The sequence below is a fragment of the Dendrobates tinctorius genome, unplaced genomic scaffold (genome assembly GCF_039654945.1).
Source record: "Dendrobates tinctorius isolate UK_male_01 unplaced genomic scaffold, ASM3965494v1 ptg000034l, whole genome shotgun sequence".
Classification (NCBI taxonomy): Eukaryota; Metazoa; Chordata; class Amphibia; order Anura; family Dendrobatidae; genus Dendrobates; species Dendrobates tinctorius.
The window spans coordinates 23254199-23271987 of NW_027361702.1; the positions used below are offsets into that span (position 1 = coordinate 23254199).

Consider the following 17789-nt stretch of genomic DNA (forward strand, 5'->3'; position numbering starts at 1 on the left):
GAAGGGCACCACCACACCAGTTCATGAGAGAGAGAGAGAGAGAGAGAGAGAGAGAGAGAGAGAGAGAGAGAGAGAGAGAGAGAGAGAGAGAGAGAAAAAAAAAAAAAAAAAAAAAAAAGAGCGAGTGCAAAAGAGAGAGAGAGCAAAGAGAGATTCTTCTGCCGCCAGAACAGAATTTGGGCTTATATTTCTAGCAAGGAAATCCTTCCGTGCATGCTCAGTGTGAAAAAGCTGATCCGTTGCCGGATTTCATAATAAAACGGTTGGCAACGGATATGCTGCCCATAGACGACCATTATAACGAATGGCGGATAGCGGCGGATCCGTTGCTATCCGTTATTTTGACGCAGCCAAAAAACGTTTCATTGTCCGTCCACTCAAGTCAGCAGACGCCAAAATTTTAGCGGATCCGTCAAAAAACGGATCCAACGGATGACCACCTGTCAAAATCCGCCACTAGTTCAAGTCAATGGGAAAAAAAAAAAAAAAACAGATCCGTCAAAAAAAAAATGGCGGATCCGTTTTTTTGCCAAAACGACGGTTTTTTCACTGACGTAAAAAAACTGAAGTGTGAAACAGGCCTTAAAGGGGTTTTCCCCACGAACAAAAGAACATGTTAAATCAACAGAACTTTGAATTATAATATTTTCCACAATTGGATGTGCTTAAATACACATCCTGTGCTGAGATAATCTTGTAAATGCTGTGTACTGTGTAATGGCCGTGTCTTGCAGTGCATCAACATGGTCTAATCATACCACAGCTCCTGGGCGGGTAGCAAGAGAGTTTACAGACAGGACAGAAAAGGATGACAGCGGATTCTTTGTTTTAACCCCTTCCTGACATGAGACGTACTATCCCGTCCACGGTACCCGGGCCCGTATGACCGGGGACGGGATAGTACGTCTACCGCGATCAGCGGCGCCCACGTGGTGAGCGCCGCTGATCACGGCCGGGTGTCAGCTGATTATCACAGCTGACACCCGGCACAATGTGTCAGGGGCGGTCACGGACCGCCCCCGACACGTTAACCCCTTGCACACCGCGATCAAACATGATCGCGGTGTACCGGGGGTTAAAGGGAAGCATCGGCAGGGAGGGGGCTCCCTCCGTGCTTCCCTGAGCCCCCCACGGCAGCGCAATGTGCAGCGCTGCTGCGGAGGGCTCCTTTCCTCCAGGCCCCCGAATCAAAGATGGCGACGGGGGCCTTCGGGGGCCTGGGGAAGCTGGCTTCCTCAGTGCCTGCAAAGCGCAGGCATGAGGAAGCCTTGTGCACTGCCTGTGACAGATTGCTGATCTGTCACAGTGATCTGTGATGTGACAGATCAGCGATCTGTCACAGGACAGTGATGTCCCACCTGGGACTATGTAATAAAGTAAAAAAAAAAAAAAAATTAAAAAAAAAGTGTAAAAATAAATAAAAAAAAAAAAAAAAAAAATCGCCAAATAAATTAGTAAAAAAAAAAAAAAATATTCCCCAATAAATTCATTTTTTGAAAATAATAAAAAAAAAAAAAAACAATAAAAGTACACATATTAGGTATCGCCGCGTCCGTAACGACCTGCCCTATAAAACTGTCCCAATAGTTAACCCCTTTAGCGAACCCCTTAAAAAACAAAAATAAAAAACGAAGCAAAAAATAATGATTTATTATCATACCGCCAAACAAAAAGTGCAATAACGCGCGATCAAAAAGACGCATATAAATATCCATGGTACCGCTGAAAACGTCATCTTGTCCCGCAAAAAACAAGCCGCCATACAGCATCATCAGCGAAAAAATAAAAAAGTTATAACTCGCAGAATAAAGCGATGCAAAAATAATTATTTATATAAAATAGTTTTCATTGCATAAAACCGACAAAAACATAAAAAAACGACCTAAATGAGGTATCGCTGTAACCGTACTGACCCGAAGAATAAAACCGCTTTATCAATTTTACCGCACGCGGAACGGTGTAAACGCACCCCCCCCCCCCCAAAAGAAATTCATGAAACGCTGGTTTTTGTTCATTCTGCGTCACAAAAATCGGAATAAAAAGCGATCAAAAAATTTCACGTGTCCGAAAATGGTACTGATAAAAACGACAACTCGTCCCGCAAAAAAATAAGACCTCACATGACTCGGTGGGTCAAAATACGGAAAAATTATAGCTCTCAATATGTGGTGATGCAAAAACTATTTTTACAATAAAAAGCGTCTTTTAGCGTGCGACAGCCGCCAAACATAAAAACCGCCATAAATAGTAAATCAAACCCCCCGTTATCACCCCCTTAGTTAGGGAAAAATAATAAAATAAAAAAAATGTATTTATTTCCATTTTTCCATTAGGGTTAGGGCTAGGGTTAGGGCTAGGGCTAGGGCTAGGGTTAGGGGCGTGTTGGGGTTCGGGTTGGAGTTAGAATTGGGGGTTTCCACTGTTTGGGCACATCAGGGGCTCTCCAAATGCAACATGGCGTCTGATCTCAATTCCAGCCAATTCGGAGTTGAAAAAGTCAAATGGTGCTCCTTCCCATCCAAGCTCTGCCATGCGCCCAAACAGTGTTTTACCCCCACATGTAGGGTATCAGCCTACTCAGGACAAATTGCAAAACAATTTTTGGGGTCCAATTTCTCCTGTTACCCTTAGGAAAATAAAAAATTGGGGGCAAAAATATCATTTGTGTGGAAAAAAATGATTTTTTTATTTTCACGTCCGAGCGTTATAAACTTCTGTGAAGCACTTGGGGGTTCAAAGTGCTCACCACACATCTAGAAAAGTTCCGTGGGGGGGTCTAGTGTCCAAAATGGGGTCACTTGTGGGGAGTTTCAATAGTTTAGGTACATCAAGGGCTCTCCAAACGCACATGACACCCGCAGACCATTCCATCAAAGTCTGCATTCCAAAACGTCACTACTTCCCTTCCGAGCCCCGACGTGTGCCCATACAGTAGTTTTCTCCCACATATGGGGTATCAGCATACTCAGGACAAATTGGACAACAACTTTTGGGGTCCAATTTCTCCTGGTACCCTTGGGAAAATAAAAAAAATGGTGACTAAAAGATCATGTTTGTGGAAAAAATACGAATTTTTTATTTTCACGCCCGGGCGTTGTAAACTTCTGTGAAGCACTGGGGGGGGTCAAAATGCTCACCACACATCTAGATAAGTTCCTTAGGGGTCTAGTTTCCAAAATGGTGTCATTTGTGGGGGGTTTCCACTGTTTTGGTACATCAGGGGTTTTCCAAACGCGACATGGTGTCCGATCTCAATTCCAGCCAAAAACGTCAAGTGGCGCTGCTTCCCTTCCGAGCTCTGCCATGCGCCCAAATAGTGGTTTACCCCCACATGTGGGGTATCAGCGTACTCAGGACAAATTGCACAATAACTTTTAGGGTCCTGTTACCCTTGGGAAAATAAGAATTGAGGGTGAAAAGATCATTTTTGTGGAAAAAAAATATGATTTTTTAATTGTATGGCTTTATGTTATAAACTTCTGTGAAGCCCATGGGGGTTCAAAGTTCTCACCACACATCTAGATAAGTTCCTTGGGGGGTCTAGTTTCCAAAATGGGGTCACTTGTAGGGGGTTTCCACTGTTTAGGTACATCAGGGACTCTCCAAACGTGACATGGCGTCTGATCTGAATTCCAGCCAATTTTGCATTGAAAAAGTCAAACTGCGCTCCTTCCATTCTGAGCTCTGCCATGCGCCAAAACAGTCGTTCCCCCCCACATATCAGGTATCTGCGTACTCAGGACAAATTGCACAATAACTTTTGCAGTTCAATTTCTCCTGTTACCCTTGGTAAAATAAAAAAAATTGAACCTGAAGTATTTTTTATGAAAAAAAGTTAGATGTTCATTTTTTTTTTTAAATATTCAAAAAATTTCATGTGACGCACCTAAAGGGTTAATAAACTTCTTGAATGTGGTTTTGAGCACCTTAAGGGGTGCAGTTTTTAGAATGGTGTCACTTTTGGGTATTTTCTATCATATAGACCCCTCAAAGTGGCTTCAAATGTGATGTGGTCCTAAAAATAAAATGGTGTTGTAAAAATGAGAAATCGCTGGTCAACTTTTAACCCTTATAACTTCCTAACAAAAAAAAAATTTGGTTCCAAAATTGTGCTGATGTAAAGTAATCATGTGGGAAATGTTAGTTATCAAGTTTTTTGTGTGCCGTATCTCTGTGATTTAAGGGCATAAAAATTAAAAGTTGGAAAATTTTCAAAATTTTCGCCAAATTTCCGTTTTTCTCACAAATAAACGCAAGTTATTTGAATGAAATTTTACCACTAACATGAAGTACAATATGTCACGAGAAAACAATGTCAGAATCACCGGGATCCATGGAAGCGTTCGAGAGTTATGACCTCATAAAGGTACAGTGGTCAGATTTGTAAAAATTGGCCCGGTCATGAACGTGCAAACCACCCTTGGGGGTGAAGGGGTTAAAAATACTGCTTTTTCACAAAAAAATATCTGACCTCAAAGAATTAATTATTTGCGACCCTATGCTGTAATGTCTGCATAGTTTTTTGCGTCCCCCCCTGCCCAGGAGATGTGGCATGATCAGACCATATTCCTGCACAGTCAGACACAGCAGAGGGTGAAGCACATTTAGAAGATTATCTCGGCAAAGGAACATTTTTTTTTTGTTGTTTTTTTTTTAAAACACATCCAATTGTGGAAGTCATTACTATTCCACGATCTATTTAATAAAGGGAATCTGTCACCTCTTTTTTCGCCTATCAGCTGCCGTCACCGCCATCAGGGGCATATCTAAAGGATTCTGTAATGCTGTAAATAAGCCCCCGATGTTACCTGAAAGAGAAGAAAAACTAGTTATATTATACTCACCCAGGGGTGGTCTGGGTCTGGTTTTGGTCCGATGGGTGTCGCGGTCCGGTGCCTCCCATCTTCTAGCGGTGACATCCTCTTTGCTTTCTGTTGCAGCTCCTGCGCAGGCGCACTGCTCTGCCCTGTTGAGGGCAGAGCAGAGTACTGCAGTGCGCAGGCACCGGGAAAGGTCAGAGAGGTCTGGTGCCTGTGGAGCGCCCCGCAGGGCCTGGGGGTACTCGGTACCGGGCCCGTCAACTTCCATGGGGGACGGTGTCACGGCGGTGGCGACCCGGTCCGTGGCTCAGAGGTGTCCAGTAATGGAATAGGGGAAAGTTGTGTGGTATTTATGTGGTAAAAATGAAAATAAAGTTATTAGATGGTGAAATACGTGACGCCACCTGTGGTATTCTAGTCAGAGGTGACCAGTGCTGCAGTGTGGTTCCTCTGGGATGGATGTTGGGCGCAGCTATGATGTTGTAGCCCTCCACAGGTAGGGCTGTAGTCCCAGGGCAAAGATATTAAATAAATAGTAAAAATGGCTGTAAACGTTGGGGTGCAGATAAAAGAGAGAGAAACAGAGAGGTGCAGTTTCTTTACCTTTTACTGGTAATAGGTTGCAGTCCGGAGTACCACATACAGGTGATGGAATGAGTCCGGCTCGCCTGGAGGCATTCAGGGGATCCACCTTGCCAGGTGGGGATTTAGGACCTTCCTTTCTGTGCTTTGTGTGTGGGTCTCCGCTGTATATAACTATGCTGCAATCCTCTATTCGCTATGGTTTCACTAACCTGTACGGCTGTCAGCGAGAGCCTATTCCACGAGTACCATCCTCTTCACAGTCGGCCCCGGGCTCCTTATCCACTGCCGTGCCCTCAGGTGTTCAATGTGCACAGGAATTTACAATCCCCTGTACTTTCAGATTCGGCTATCAGGGCGTACAGCTCCTGTCAGCCTAGGACTCTGACTTCCCTTTTCTCTTTATTAGCGCTTCACTCAGGGGTCTGCTATATGCAGTATTTTAGGTTCCCTAGAGTCTCTCAGTCTCTGCTCTTGTCCTTTCCCTCTTCACAGATGAGCTCCCTGTCTTTATCTGACAGGATCTTCCAGAAAAATCACTTTACCTCATGTTTACCTGTCATTTTTCCTCACAGCTGCTTCGTTTCCATGACAACCCCCTCAGCTCACTTCTAGCTGACTCTCCAACCCCCTCTGCTGGCCAGAATTTATAAGGCATCTCCCTTTTCTGACCTGCAGCAGAAAATTGTGATTAAATCTATGCTGCCTGGCATGGGGGTCCCTTTTCTGCCTCCAAGCATGACTTTACCCATTAGAGGGAGGTAATGTCACTGTAACAACCAGACTCTGGGGTGTCACACCTGCTCACTGCAGGACTCTGCTCTGCCCTCAGAGCAGTGCACCTGCACAGGAGCCACAACGGGAAGCAAAGAAGAGGACGTCATCGCTAGAAGATGGGAGGCATCGGACCGCGACACCCATTGGACCAAAACCAGACCTGGACCGCCCCTGGGTGAGTACTGTATAATCCAACTAGTTTTTCTTCTCTTTCAGGTACATCGGGGGCTTATCTACAGCATTACAGAATGCTGTAGATAAGCCCCTGATGGCGGTGCCGGCAGCTGATAGTCTGTCACCTATTTTTTTTTACTACCTTTAAAATGATCTTTTAGGAAAACCCCTTTAAGGCTTCCTTGTCCATCTGTATCCCAGCTTGGTTTTGCTACTATTATCTAGTGAAAGTGGCTTTTAGCCCCCCCACACACACACACGAAGCTAGAGAGATTACAGCACGTACCACTGAAGGGAGAGACTTGGATCACGTTCACATGTTCATTTGTAAGCCAAAACCAGGAGAGGAGCAAACAGAGGAAACGTACAACAGAAACACATCACCATTTCTGTATTTACTAGCTTGACCCATGCGAAATCTTCGCACATTGGTCGTCGGGGGTGCAGGCAATTTCAGAAAAAGCAAGCTGGTCAAATGTAAATGTATTTCATGAGCTGATGAACACAGACAGGTATTTATATGTAGATTGGTAATATCAAAACAATTTATTGTAATTAGAGGCCAAAAAATGTCTTCTGGTTGAGGTGCCACCTGCAGGTCATTGAGTCTTTCTGGAGGTTTATGAAAATGAATGTTTAAATTGTATTTAGTGATAAAATCGTGAATGTGTTGTTTGTTTGGCTGTTTTCTTGCTGAAGGGAGCAAGTTTACCTTTCAAATGGTGTATCGTGTGTGTGGGGTGAAGTAATCAGTGAAAAAGCAGTGCATGTGTTGGTAGTGTGCTTTGGGGTACTGTGGTGCCACCTGCAGGCCATTTTTCCTTACTGCAGGTTTATGAAAATTAATGTTTAAACTGTATTTTGTGATCAAATCGTGGATGTGTGCTTTGTTTGGCTATTTTCTTGCTGAAGGGGGCAAATTTACTGTGTGTGTGTGTGTGTGTGTGTGTGTGTGTGTGTGTGTGTGTGTGTGTGTGTGTGTGTGTGTGTGTGTGTGTGTGTGTGTGTAGTTTGAACGGGGATAAAAAAGGAATCACCAAAAAACAGCATTTCGAAATAGAATAGATCACTCACTCCTGGTTTTGGCTTATAAATACTGAACACATCTTTTAATGCAGCATTTGAGCAATTTTTCAAGCGTAATACAACTTTTAAAGATTAGTCTGAAAAAAAAAAAAAAAAAGTTCTAGGTACAAATTTAAAGGAATCTCACTTGTCGGACAGCATGATCCATGACTATACATTAGCGTCACGCATGCCATACATTGCCCAGCAGAACGTACTAGTTACAGCCTGGTACTGCACACATTCTCATTGGCTCTGGAGATCCTCTACCTCCAGAGAGAAATCAATGAAAGGGGATCAAATACAGATTAGTGGAAGTTTAAGATTTATCTTATCCTTGTCAAATTATATTGGACAATAAAAACCAATCTGTAGATTCAGTGCACCCCCACCTCTTAAATTTCCACGATCACTTGACCCCATTGTGTCTCACTAGTTGAAACCGAGAAATGTATAAAAGAAAATCTCAGCCCTCTTCTGTTCCTCCAGCCCACTGTCTTCTATGTGTATAAGAACTGACTGCACCAGAAGCTTCCCATCTGCAGCAGGAGCCTCCCCCCTTTGCCCCATCTGCAGCAGGACTACAGACTGCTTCACCCGAATTTCAGTTGAAGACAAAACTTATCTGCAGAATTTCAAAATCATCTGGTTCCTAGAAAAACACTAAGATAAGGCATCAAAACCCAACGCGCCTGACCCATTATTCCAGCCACAGCCTTCATAGGCAGAGAACCAACATGTAATGTCTATTGGTAACTCGTCATGGATTGTCTGCAGGGAAAATGATGCGATATTGCACATAAATGTAGGAATAGTTGATATTTCTCAAATCTGTTTTTTGTGGGTTTGGTTGGAATTTGGGTGCATCACTGGGGTTATTATAGGATCATGCTTTAGACTGGTTCATTTTTTTATTTTAAGGAGCGGACTTTCAATATTTTGTCATTACAGCTCTATTGCAAGAGAATGGAGCTGGCAATGTGATGTAATGAGAACGCCCCATCTACAAGTGCCTTTACATAACTATGCACCCCTTACATCCCCCATTTCCACACTCTACATTAATTTGCATCTGTACATTGCGAATCCTGTTGACATTCTTCAGGCCTCTTGCCATGATGCTTTTGCAGTGCCTGGGAGACGCGCTAGCTTTTCTGAAGTCTAGGCAGAGGCACAGGGCAAGGCTGGTTTCACATTTGCGTTTTTTTTGTGCATACGTTTTCCCCTATATTTAACATGGGTGCGCATACGTGCGCGTTGGCATGCTCACGTATGCATTTTTCGTGCGCTGCATTTTTTTATGGTGCGAGTCCTTAATTTCCAGATGCTACATGTTGCATTTTTTGGTCCGGCCAACGGCTTAAAAAAATAACGCATGCGCAAAAATACAATTGTGGTCTATGGGTGCGCATTGGCATGTATGCGTTTTTTTGGTGTCCACTGGTTAGACTAGTTATAAAAATCCCCACCAAAAAAAAACCTCATGTCTATATAAAAGAAGGTGTCTGCCAGCACTGTACCATAATTATAGAGACATCAGAAAGACTGCAAAAGAAGACCCCATTTTCAATTCCAGATTCAGCGGCAAGAATATGAGTATTATTACATCTAAAAATCTATGCCTGCCCTTTTAAATTGTATATGTACTAATGCCTTGTAGGATTTTTACATGCAGTATGTCATCGGAATATTCACCATCCCGGCAGGAACTGGCACAAGCAGACCGTGAGGTGATTATTTTGGTGCGTTTGGTAAGTATATCTGCTGCTTCTCAAAATCTCTAACGTTTGTTGTTTTTTTTTCCCCAGACATCGTCATCTTCAGCGGACGCGATTAGTGAGGGCGAACAGCATGAGCAGCCAAGCCAAGTCCCGGTGGTGATACGGAATGCAAGTATCAAATGATTTGTAATGTCCTTTATTTTTTATCTTCTATATTTCCTCTTTTCTGGATTTTTTTTGTAACTTTTTATTCACACAAAATTCAAATATTCTAATGAATGTGTTTTGTCTAGGTTCCACAATGGGAAGAAGACGTCTACCTGGATAATGAGCACCTTATCCGCCTTGTCCAGGAGCGTGCCCCATTGTGGGACAACGGTGACCGGCTGTACAAGGACAATCTGGTGGCTATGGAATGAGGTGGCAGCAGCGTTGATGGATGGCTGGGACAGCGCCACTGCATCCTCGAAAAAGGCGTTTAGTAAGTATTTCCCTGCTCTGTTATGCCGCAGAGACTATTGTCCTTGATGGCACTGTTGGGTTTCGTGCTAGATATATTCTAGCACGAAACCCAACAGTGTCATCTGGCTCAACAGTGACTGCTTTGAGTATTGTATTGCTGTATTGTGCCGCAGTGACTATTGTCCGTGATGGCACTGTTGGGTTTAGTGATCGCATGTGTCGTGCATCATACACAATTGTTAAATGTCGTTTGTTTTTCCAACAGTGAGCAAAGTCAGAACACGTTGGCGCTCGATCAAGGACAGCTTCAACAGTGATGTTCGTGCTGAGGGCCTGGTTCGCAGTGGTTCTGCGTCAAGGACAAGAACAAGATACCGGTACTATCAAGCGTTGCAGTTCCTAAGACCGGTCCTCGCCACCAGATAGTAAGTATTATAATTTTTTGTTTTTTATTTTTATTAATCTGTGTTTTTCTAATCCACAGCTGATGCTTCTTGTAAAGGCATGATAGTAATGGTTTTCCTTTCTTCCACAGCACCCTGTAACCTGGCCCTGGAGCGGTCCTTCATCGGACAACCTCGGACCAATCTCAGCCATCCGACAGCCAGGAAGCACCTTGCACGTCAGCAACACAAACAGCTGCTGACCAGGAAGCTGGTCAATCAGGTGTTCTCCTGTCCCAGGTCTCTGCCACTGGTTATGCGGGCACCACCTGCCAGCGGCAGAGGGCCTTGGACAGGAATGTCTTGCCCGAGTTTATGCACTTGAGCGAGGCCTTTAATGCCAGCCTCAAGTCGCTGTCAGACAGAGTGGAAAGCGGTTTTTCACTCATGGAACGTGGTTTTAAACCACATGGAACACCGCTTCCATTCTGTCGAACAGCGCCTTGACCATCTGGAGGCCGATCTCAACAGACCAGCGCACCATTTTTTTTAGTAAGATTGAAAAGGGCATGGCGGAACACCTTAGTCCTGAGCAACAGCTGAGTGTGCTGCAGGCCTGCAACAATGCTTTCTTGCAGGCTATACAGCATAATCGGTACATGCAGCAGTCAGTGGTGTCATTTCCAACTGTGCCACTATTGACTCGCTTCACCTCACTACCGACGTGTGCTGCATACCACTGCATGGACACTTCTATTCAAAGGCAGGACACCCACCATTACACCACCACAAGTCTGAGTGCTGCTGGTCACTTCACCTCCACCATGGCAAGCGCTGCTCCTGTCTGGAGCACCACCGCCACCCCCATGCATGCTTGGAGCACAGTCACAGTAACCACTCCTCAAACGTGGAACAGCCCTGCCACAAACACTACAACACTAGCTCTGCCACCACCACTCTGCAAACCTGGACCATCACTGTCGCCACCAGTCCTCCTGCAAGGACGAGCACTGCCACCACAGAGCAACAGCCACAACAGCAGCAGCAGCCGGCGGGGGACCCACATTCCTTATTTGCTCCAAGTTCCAGGTGGTGCCAACAATCAAAGCGGGCATTGGGCCCAAGTAGGTCCAGGCAGGCCAGTTTAAGGAGACAGTTATGATTACTGTAGCTGAACCTCTGTCCTCTCCTCCTAGTGTGTCTAGTTCCATTCCCATAACTGGACTCCCTTCCCCCCCCCAAGTTTTGTTGCCCCTTCCCCTAGAACACCTTCATTGACTATAAAGCTGTTCATCTTCACTGCACACCCCCAACTTGCAATCATCTGCCCCCAAACGCAGAAATAAAAAAAAATAATAAAAGTTTTATTTTTTTTGGTTAAAAATAAATTTACATTTCTGGTTCACCATAACAAAGTTTGATTAATGTTTTTGGCACCACCTACACACACTGCGCCGTACACCCAATGCGCCTTAAACTTTGCAAGGTGTCATAAAAAGTGTTTTGAGGATTGGCTGTTTTTACCATCCTCATTTCACCTATTGTGATACTAGGCAAGGGGGTTTATAGATATACCTTGTAATTAACAACATTCTCTTATTACGTGTGTATTGAATCTACTGATGGGTAAAATACACGTCATATGTTCAATACCAAGGCCTAGTATAATAACTAGAGTTGACCGACTAGGATCTGGTTTCATGAAACACAAACTGGTCAAACTAGTGAAAAAAAAAGTCGGAGTTTCGTTCGAAACACTACCACAATGTTAATGGGAAATAAAAGTCGTCATTGAGTGGATTACATTCATCCACTCAATGCAGACTTTTATTCCCCATTGACTTGCATTGGGGTCAGGTTTTGAACAAAACTCCGACTTTTTTCCCCACTAGTCGGACCAGTTTCATTTGAAACAAATTTGGTTTCATGAAACCCGATCCTACCAAAGTCGCTCAACTCTAATCATAACTAGATATGAATCGTGGTCTGGTTAATACACATCATATTTAACCTGCAGCGTTGCTTACGTACCAATATATTTCACGCAGACTAGCGATGCTGCAGTTTAACTCATGTGTATTTACCTGCCCAGGTGTGAGAACATCATGAATTCACAGGTATACATGGGAAGTTTTTTATTTTATTGGAGTGTAAAAAACATAGTGCACTCGGTACTGGTATCAAAACAGGTTTTTTATTAACATACACGAAAACATTTTTTTTACACCATTTCATCTTGCCAGTGCACCCATCCTACATCAGAGATAAAGTAGGCCGCAAATTGGTCCCTCATTTGGCCAACTTCAACGGATGACCTGAGCAGGTGCTGAGTGAATTCAGGCAATGGGTTAGGAGCAGCATCATAGAGTTCAAAAGTCAGGTGCTCTTTAGCCATCACAAAATTATGTAGAACCACACACACCTTCACCACCTCATCCACCGTTTCAAGTTTAAGATTAATGGCTGTGCCGAGAATTCGCCATCTGGAGACAAAAATCCCAAAAGCACACTACAGTTCTTCTGGCCCTGGTCAGCCTGTAATTAAAGATTTTTTTGGTGTGGTCCAAGTCACGGCTGGAGTAGGTTTGTGCACATTTGAAAAGCCTCATCCCCAACCATTACAAAGGGCAGTGGCGGAGCTTCGGTGTGGGGAAGAGGCCGTGGCATAGGGAAATTAAATTGGTTGCCATACAACCTCCGGCCCATGTCTGAGTTTTTAAAAGCCTGGGAGTCATTACCACGGCCAAATGCTCCAATGTCTACTGCTACAAACATACATCCGGCATCCGCAATGGCCATGAGTACTGTAGAAAAGTACTTTTTGTCATTATAGTACTCAGATCCAGTTCTTTTGGGTTTGATGATCCGTATGTGTTTACCATTAACAACTCCCAAACAGTTGGGGAAATTGCAGACTGTCCAGAATTTGTCAGCAATTTCCATCCACTTTTCAGTGGTGGGCAGGGGCATAAATTCTGGACAAAGAACATTCCAGAGAGCCCGGCAGGTGTCCGCAACAATTTCAGACAAGGTGAAGATTCCAATATGGTACTGGAAGTGTAGTGAAGATAGGGTTTCTCCAGTCGCCAGGAATCTGTGAAACAGAGAAAGAAGTAAAAATAATATTTCTGTATATTGTTTTTTTAAAACTATAAAATAAAAAATTAGTACATTCACGAAAAATAATTAGCCCAGGTTTTGAATAGTACAAGTAAAAAAAAAAAAAAAAAACCATCAGACCCCACCCCTTGGTTTTTAAATATTACGTACCGTAATGTGACCAGGAGCCGTTCCTCAAGAGGAATCGCACGACGGAGCTGTGTGTCCTGTCTCCGGATGGATTCTTAGACACGAGCCAGCAAATCCCTGAAGCTTTCTTGGGACATCCGGATAGAATCTGTAAATTTCTCCGGGTTTGCCTGTAGCTCACTGTAGAGGGTGTGGTATGCCCCACGGCTCTCCCGGAGTTCAACAATCGGATGTATCCACATACGCCGTCGCTGCCGTCTCTCTTCCTTTGTTCATGGCAAGCAACTGCATATGCCCTAGCCATCGCGATGTCCATATCCAAGTTGAAGTGAAAACTCTTCCAGCGCAGATCCATGTTGACACGAGAAAAATCAAGCAAGTGTGAATACTGTAGACAGGGTCTATATATTAACATACCACACCACCACATTGGGTGTGTGTGTGTGTGTGTGTGTGTGTCCACAAAAAAACGCAAGTGTGAAAGTAACCTAAAGGGTGCCCACCCAGATCCCAGAGTAGGCAGTGCTTTACCATCATCTGCATCATGGAACTGTAAATCCAGTTTGACACTGGTGGAGAAGGGAGCCTTTGGCTCTCGCCTCTGCTCTGTCACTAGCCGTTTACAGCCTGTGGCCTAAAAGAGCTCAGTAGAGGACATCACATTGTGCTGCCTGTGCCTGGCTGCAGGGAGAAGGAGCTCAGTAATCATCCTGGGGGGCTGGTGAGACTAATGTTAAAATGGCGCATTGAAGGACATTAGTTTGATGGGGCATGAACAAAAATTATAAAATATATTATATAAATTGCATGGGTTCACACAGAAGGCATTTTTTTTTTTGGGGGGGGGGGGGGGGGAGCAGCTGGAACATTTATTATAGCGCCATTTATTCCTTGGCGCTTTACATGGGAGGACGTTTATACATAAAAAACAAGTGCAGTAACCAATATGGAATTATTAATGTTGAGGGCACCATTTAGTTTATTCAGAAGAGTGTAAGAACGAGGAGCCTAATGTATGTGTAATCTTCGGCAGAAATAAGATGTGGATGCAAGAAGTGGTCATGGACAGATGGAAAGAAGAATTTTATTTTTCTATCTTTTATCAATTGTGGCAGCATTATTGGGTTGCTATCTGGCGGTATGTGTCCCTATTACAATATTGTAAGTCAGTATATTGGGTTTTATTCAGTATTAGCATGGCGGTACATCTACTTTTATAGTGGTAGTTTCTACCAGACTCTCGCTTACAGATTTGTGTTCTTTTTTGTCCTGTGTTTGAGAGGTAGGAATGTGTATCCTAATAAGTTTTAGTACTCTGGGGCCCATGCTTTAAAGCCAACAGCCTGGTAGTTGTGGAGGCTGTGGTCCAAAACTAGCCCCCGTGCCCATAGGTCTCTAGTTACACCCAAGTCTGGGAGGTCATCCCAACATTTTCAAGGAGTTGGAAGCCATGTCATGATATTTATTTCTTTAATAACTAACCCATTAGTAGAATACAGATGTTTCTCTGGTTAAAGAACATTTTGAATGGGAACAACAAAGCTCCAATAAAATAGCATCATGCTGTGAAAAATATGGTACCATTTCAAGCTTGTGGCGCATGGATGAGGGTAAGATATTTTAACCACTTTTTTGGCTTTATCTGACCATCTCCTGTTGGAAGTGTTTTACAAGTAGAGTATGGCTGCTTGTGCATGGACGTCTGGTTCTCTTGTTGTGTTTGTAGTATTGGATGCCTTACACTTTTTGTGCTGTTCCATCTAAGGTTATGATTGTATGCTTATATAATTGTTATGTTACCTTCCTTTCTATTCAGTTTTGCATTCGGTCTGCTGCCACCTGCTGTCCTTTTCTGTATAGCAGACGGCAGCTAATTAATTCTAGTACATTCCCACTTCCAGTTCAGTGACTCCTTCTCTTCCTGCCGGTGGCCATTACTAGTTTCTTTTTCACCCGGGAGAGACACGCTAACCAGGCTGTGGAAGGCATCGGTTTTTTATCACAATTTGCTAAATTATCTTGCTACACACATCTTGCTGTACCACCTGGGTTGATACACCTGCATTTCTGGAGAAGTACTGCATTACCAGTCCAGATTGCCAATAAACAAGTCTAGACTTCACAATATCTAGTGTGTATCATCTCTCCGGACGCATGAACAGCAAAACAGCAACAATGGTCCTGTCTGCTCTGCATCGAGGAAACGGAAGGTAGGACTCTCTCCCAGCCCCACTCAACCACACCTCCATTCGCCTCATGTGGGGACAGAACACTTTTCCCCTTCCATTAGAAGGCCTTAGTGTTCATAGCCATTTATGCTGCTCCCTTGAAAACCATAAAAAGTTATGGATAGTAATTTGTACACCAAGAACAGATGTGTCTGGTATTTGACCTCACACTTTTGCAAATGTTCAATTAAAGCCTTAATATTGGAGCAACAAAGAAAAATCTAGAGACCGTGGGAGTCATGGAGGAGCAAACAAGTATTTTGCCATTACTCATTTGTATTCAGAAAAAGAAACGAAAAAAAAAAAAAAATATTCCATAAACAATTCTTGCAAATATTTCTACAGTATCTGGACAGTCTCTGCACTAGAGATATGCAAGACAGTCTGAAAACCATCTATTTCGGAAAAAAAAACAAAAAACAAAAAAAAAAACAAAAAAACCCACCTGGTCCTTGGGTGGAGAAATAGAGAAGTTTCTAAAAAAAAAAAAAAAAAAAAAAAGTGGTCTCAGTACCAGAGATAATCAGCTGATTTGTATGGTTTTATGTCCCTAAAAGCAAAAGACTAGAGGATGGATCTCAAACACGTGGCCTGCAGGCCACACGCGGCCCCTGAGGCTGCTTCATGCGATCCTTAGCCTTAGGAACCGTAGACCCTTCGACATCCCTGCCCGGTTCACGAGGCACCTGAATGTGCGTCGTTAGATGCACATTCAATTGAAATGATGTACATGCTGTGGTGGGGAGGGAGTGGAGAGCATTGAATATTCACTCTCTTTAGTAGCAGACACACATTATCACCCGGCTGCTGCAGGAAGCCAGGGACTGAGCTTGCTGTGCCCGCTATTAAAGGGGATCCGTCACCCTTTTTATCCCCCATTAGCTGCCGGCATAGACATTCTGTAATGCTGTAGATAAGCCCCCGATGTGACCTGAAATAGAAAAAAAAAAAAAAAAAAAACATGTTATATTATACTCACCGAGGTGGGCGGTCCGATGGGTGTTGCGGTCCGGTGCCTCCCTTCTTCATGCGATGACGTCCTCTTCTCCCATCCTGAAATGGCTCTGGCGCATTGCTCTGCCCTGTTGAGGGCAGAGCAGAATTCTGCAGTGCGCGGGCGCCAGACCTCTCCTGACGCCTGCGCACTACAGGACTCTGCTGTGCCCTCAACAGGGCAAAGCAGTGCACCATTACAGGATGGGAGAAGAGGACGTCATTGCATGAAGAAGGGAGGCGCCGGACGGGATGGCGACACCTATCGGACCGGACACCTCGGTGAGTATAATATAACGTGTTTTTCTTCTCTTTACATCGGAGGCTTAGCTACAGATTTACAGAATGCTGTAGATAAGCCCCCGATGTCTATGCCAGCAGCTGTAAAGCCAAAAAAAGGGTGACAGATTCCCTTTAAACAGAAATTGCCGTAACATTTCACTGCTCTCCACTCCTATAGTCTCGGCGTGGAGAACAGTGAGTATTCTGGCAGCTGTCTTCTGCTTGCAAGCAGCACATGACGTACCTACAAAGCATAAATCAGCAGCTGCAGGCATCAGAACAAGACTCTGCAAGTAGGATGATTTTTTTAATGTTCTACTTATGGGGGGCCCATGCATACCAGGATTGGGGGACATACCTTAGGATGGGGGATATTAGTTCAGAACTGACCACTTTTTTTTTAGTGCATCACTAAAAATGTCACTTTGTCCTTCATAGAATAAGCCCCCCCCCCCAAAATTCAATTTTTATCTATATGCAGCCCATATACCCAGCAGAGTTTGAGACCCGTGGGTTAGAGAATACTGCAGTGTTCCTAGACTTACGCTCTTCGTGTTGACGTTGCCCCTGGCTGGTTTGGGCTTATAATTCTTTTTCTGAATTCCCTGTGTGGAAATGGTTTCCTAGAATCTTATTGTCAGACGACTTACAACTCTGGAGACTTTTTGAAAACAGTTTTCCCAAAATAATTGCCTGGGAAAGTTTCTGAACTTTTTCCCATGCTGGCAGTTCATCTCCTGTCAGCCGGGGACTCCGTGCAGCCTCAGTGATGTCAGTGAGGCTGCGTGGAGTCCCCAGCTGACCTGAGAATAACTGATGAGCATGAGAAAAAGTGAAACTTTTCCACGCTTATCAGTTCATCTCCGGTCAGCCAGGGCGCCTGCGCAGAAATGATTCCATTCATTCTGCAGTGGTTTACAGCAGAGCGGGCAGCATTAGCACTGGTGTAAACTAGTTAACTGGATTGCAGCAGAGGACCTGACTGAACGGCGGAGAGGTATGTATATTGATGCCTTGTTTTATTTTTCTTTTTTTTTTTTTTTTTTTTTTACA

General features: G+C 44.0%; 1 protein-coding gene across 2 annotated transcripts in view; it reads right to left on the minus strand.

The window, feature by feature from the left end:
• The window catches only part of PTGS1 (prostaglandin-endoperoxide synthase 1), a 112118-nt gene that overhangs the window by 81179 nt on the left and 13150 nt on the right, over positions 1–17789 (minus strand). The window contains exon 3 of one of the 2 annotated variants that reach the window (XM_073573143.1): positions 15907–15937. The exons of the other annotated variant lie outside the window; for it this stretch is intronic. Coding sequence (XP_073429244.1) covers positions 15907–15937 — 31 coding nt within the window. The remainder of the gene's footprint in view (positions 1–15906; positions 15938–17789) is intronic. 2 annotated transcript variants of the gene reach the window in all.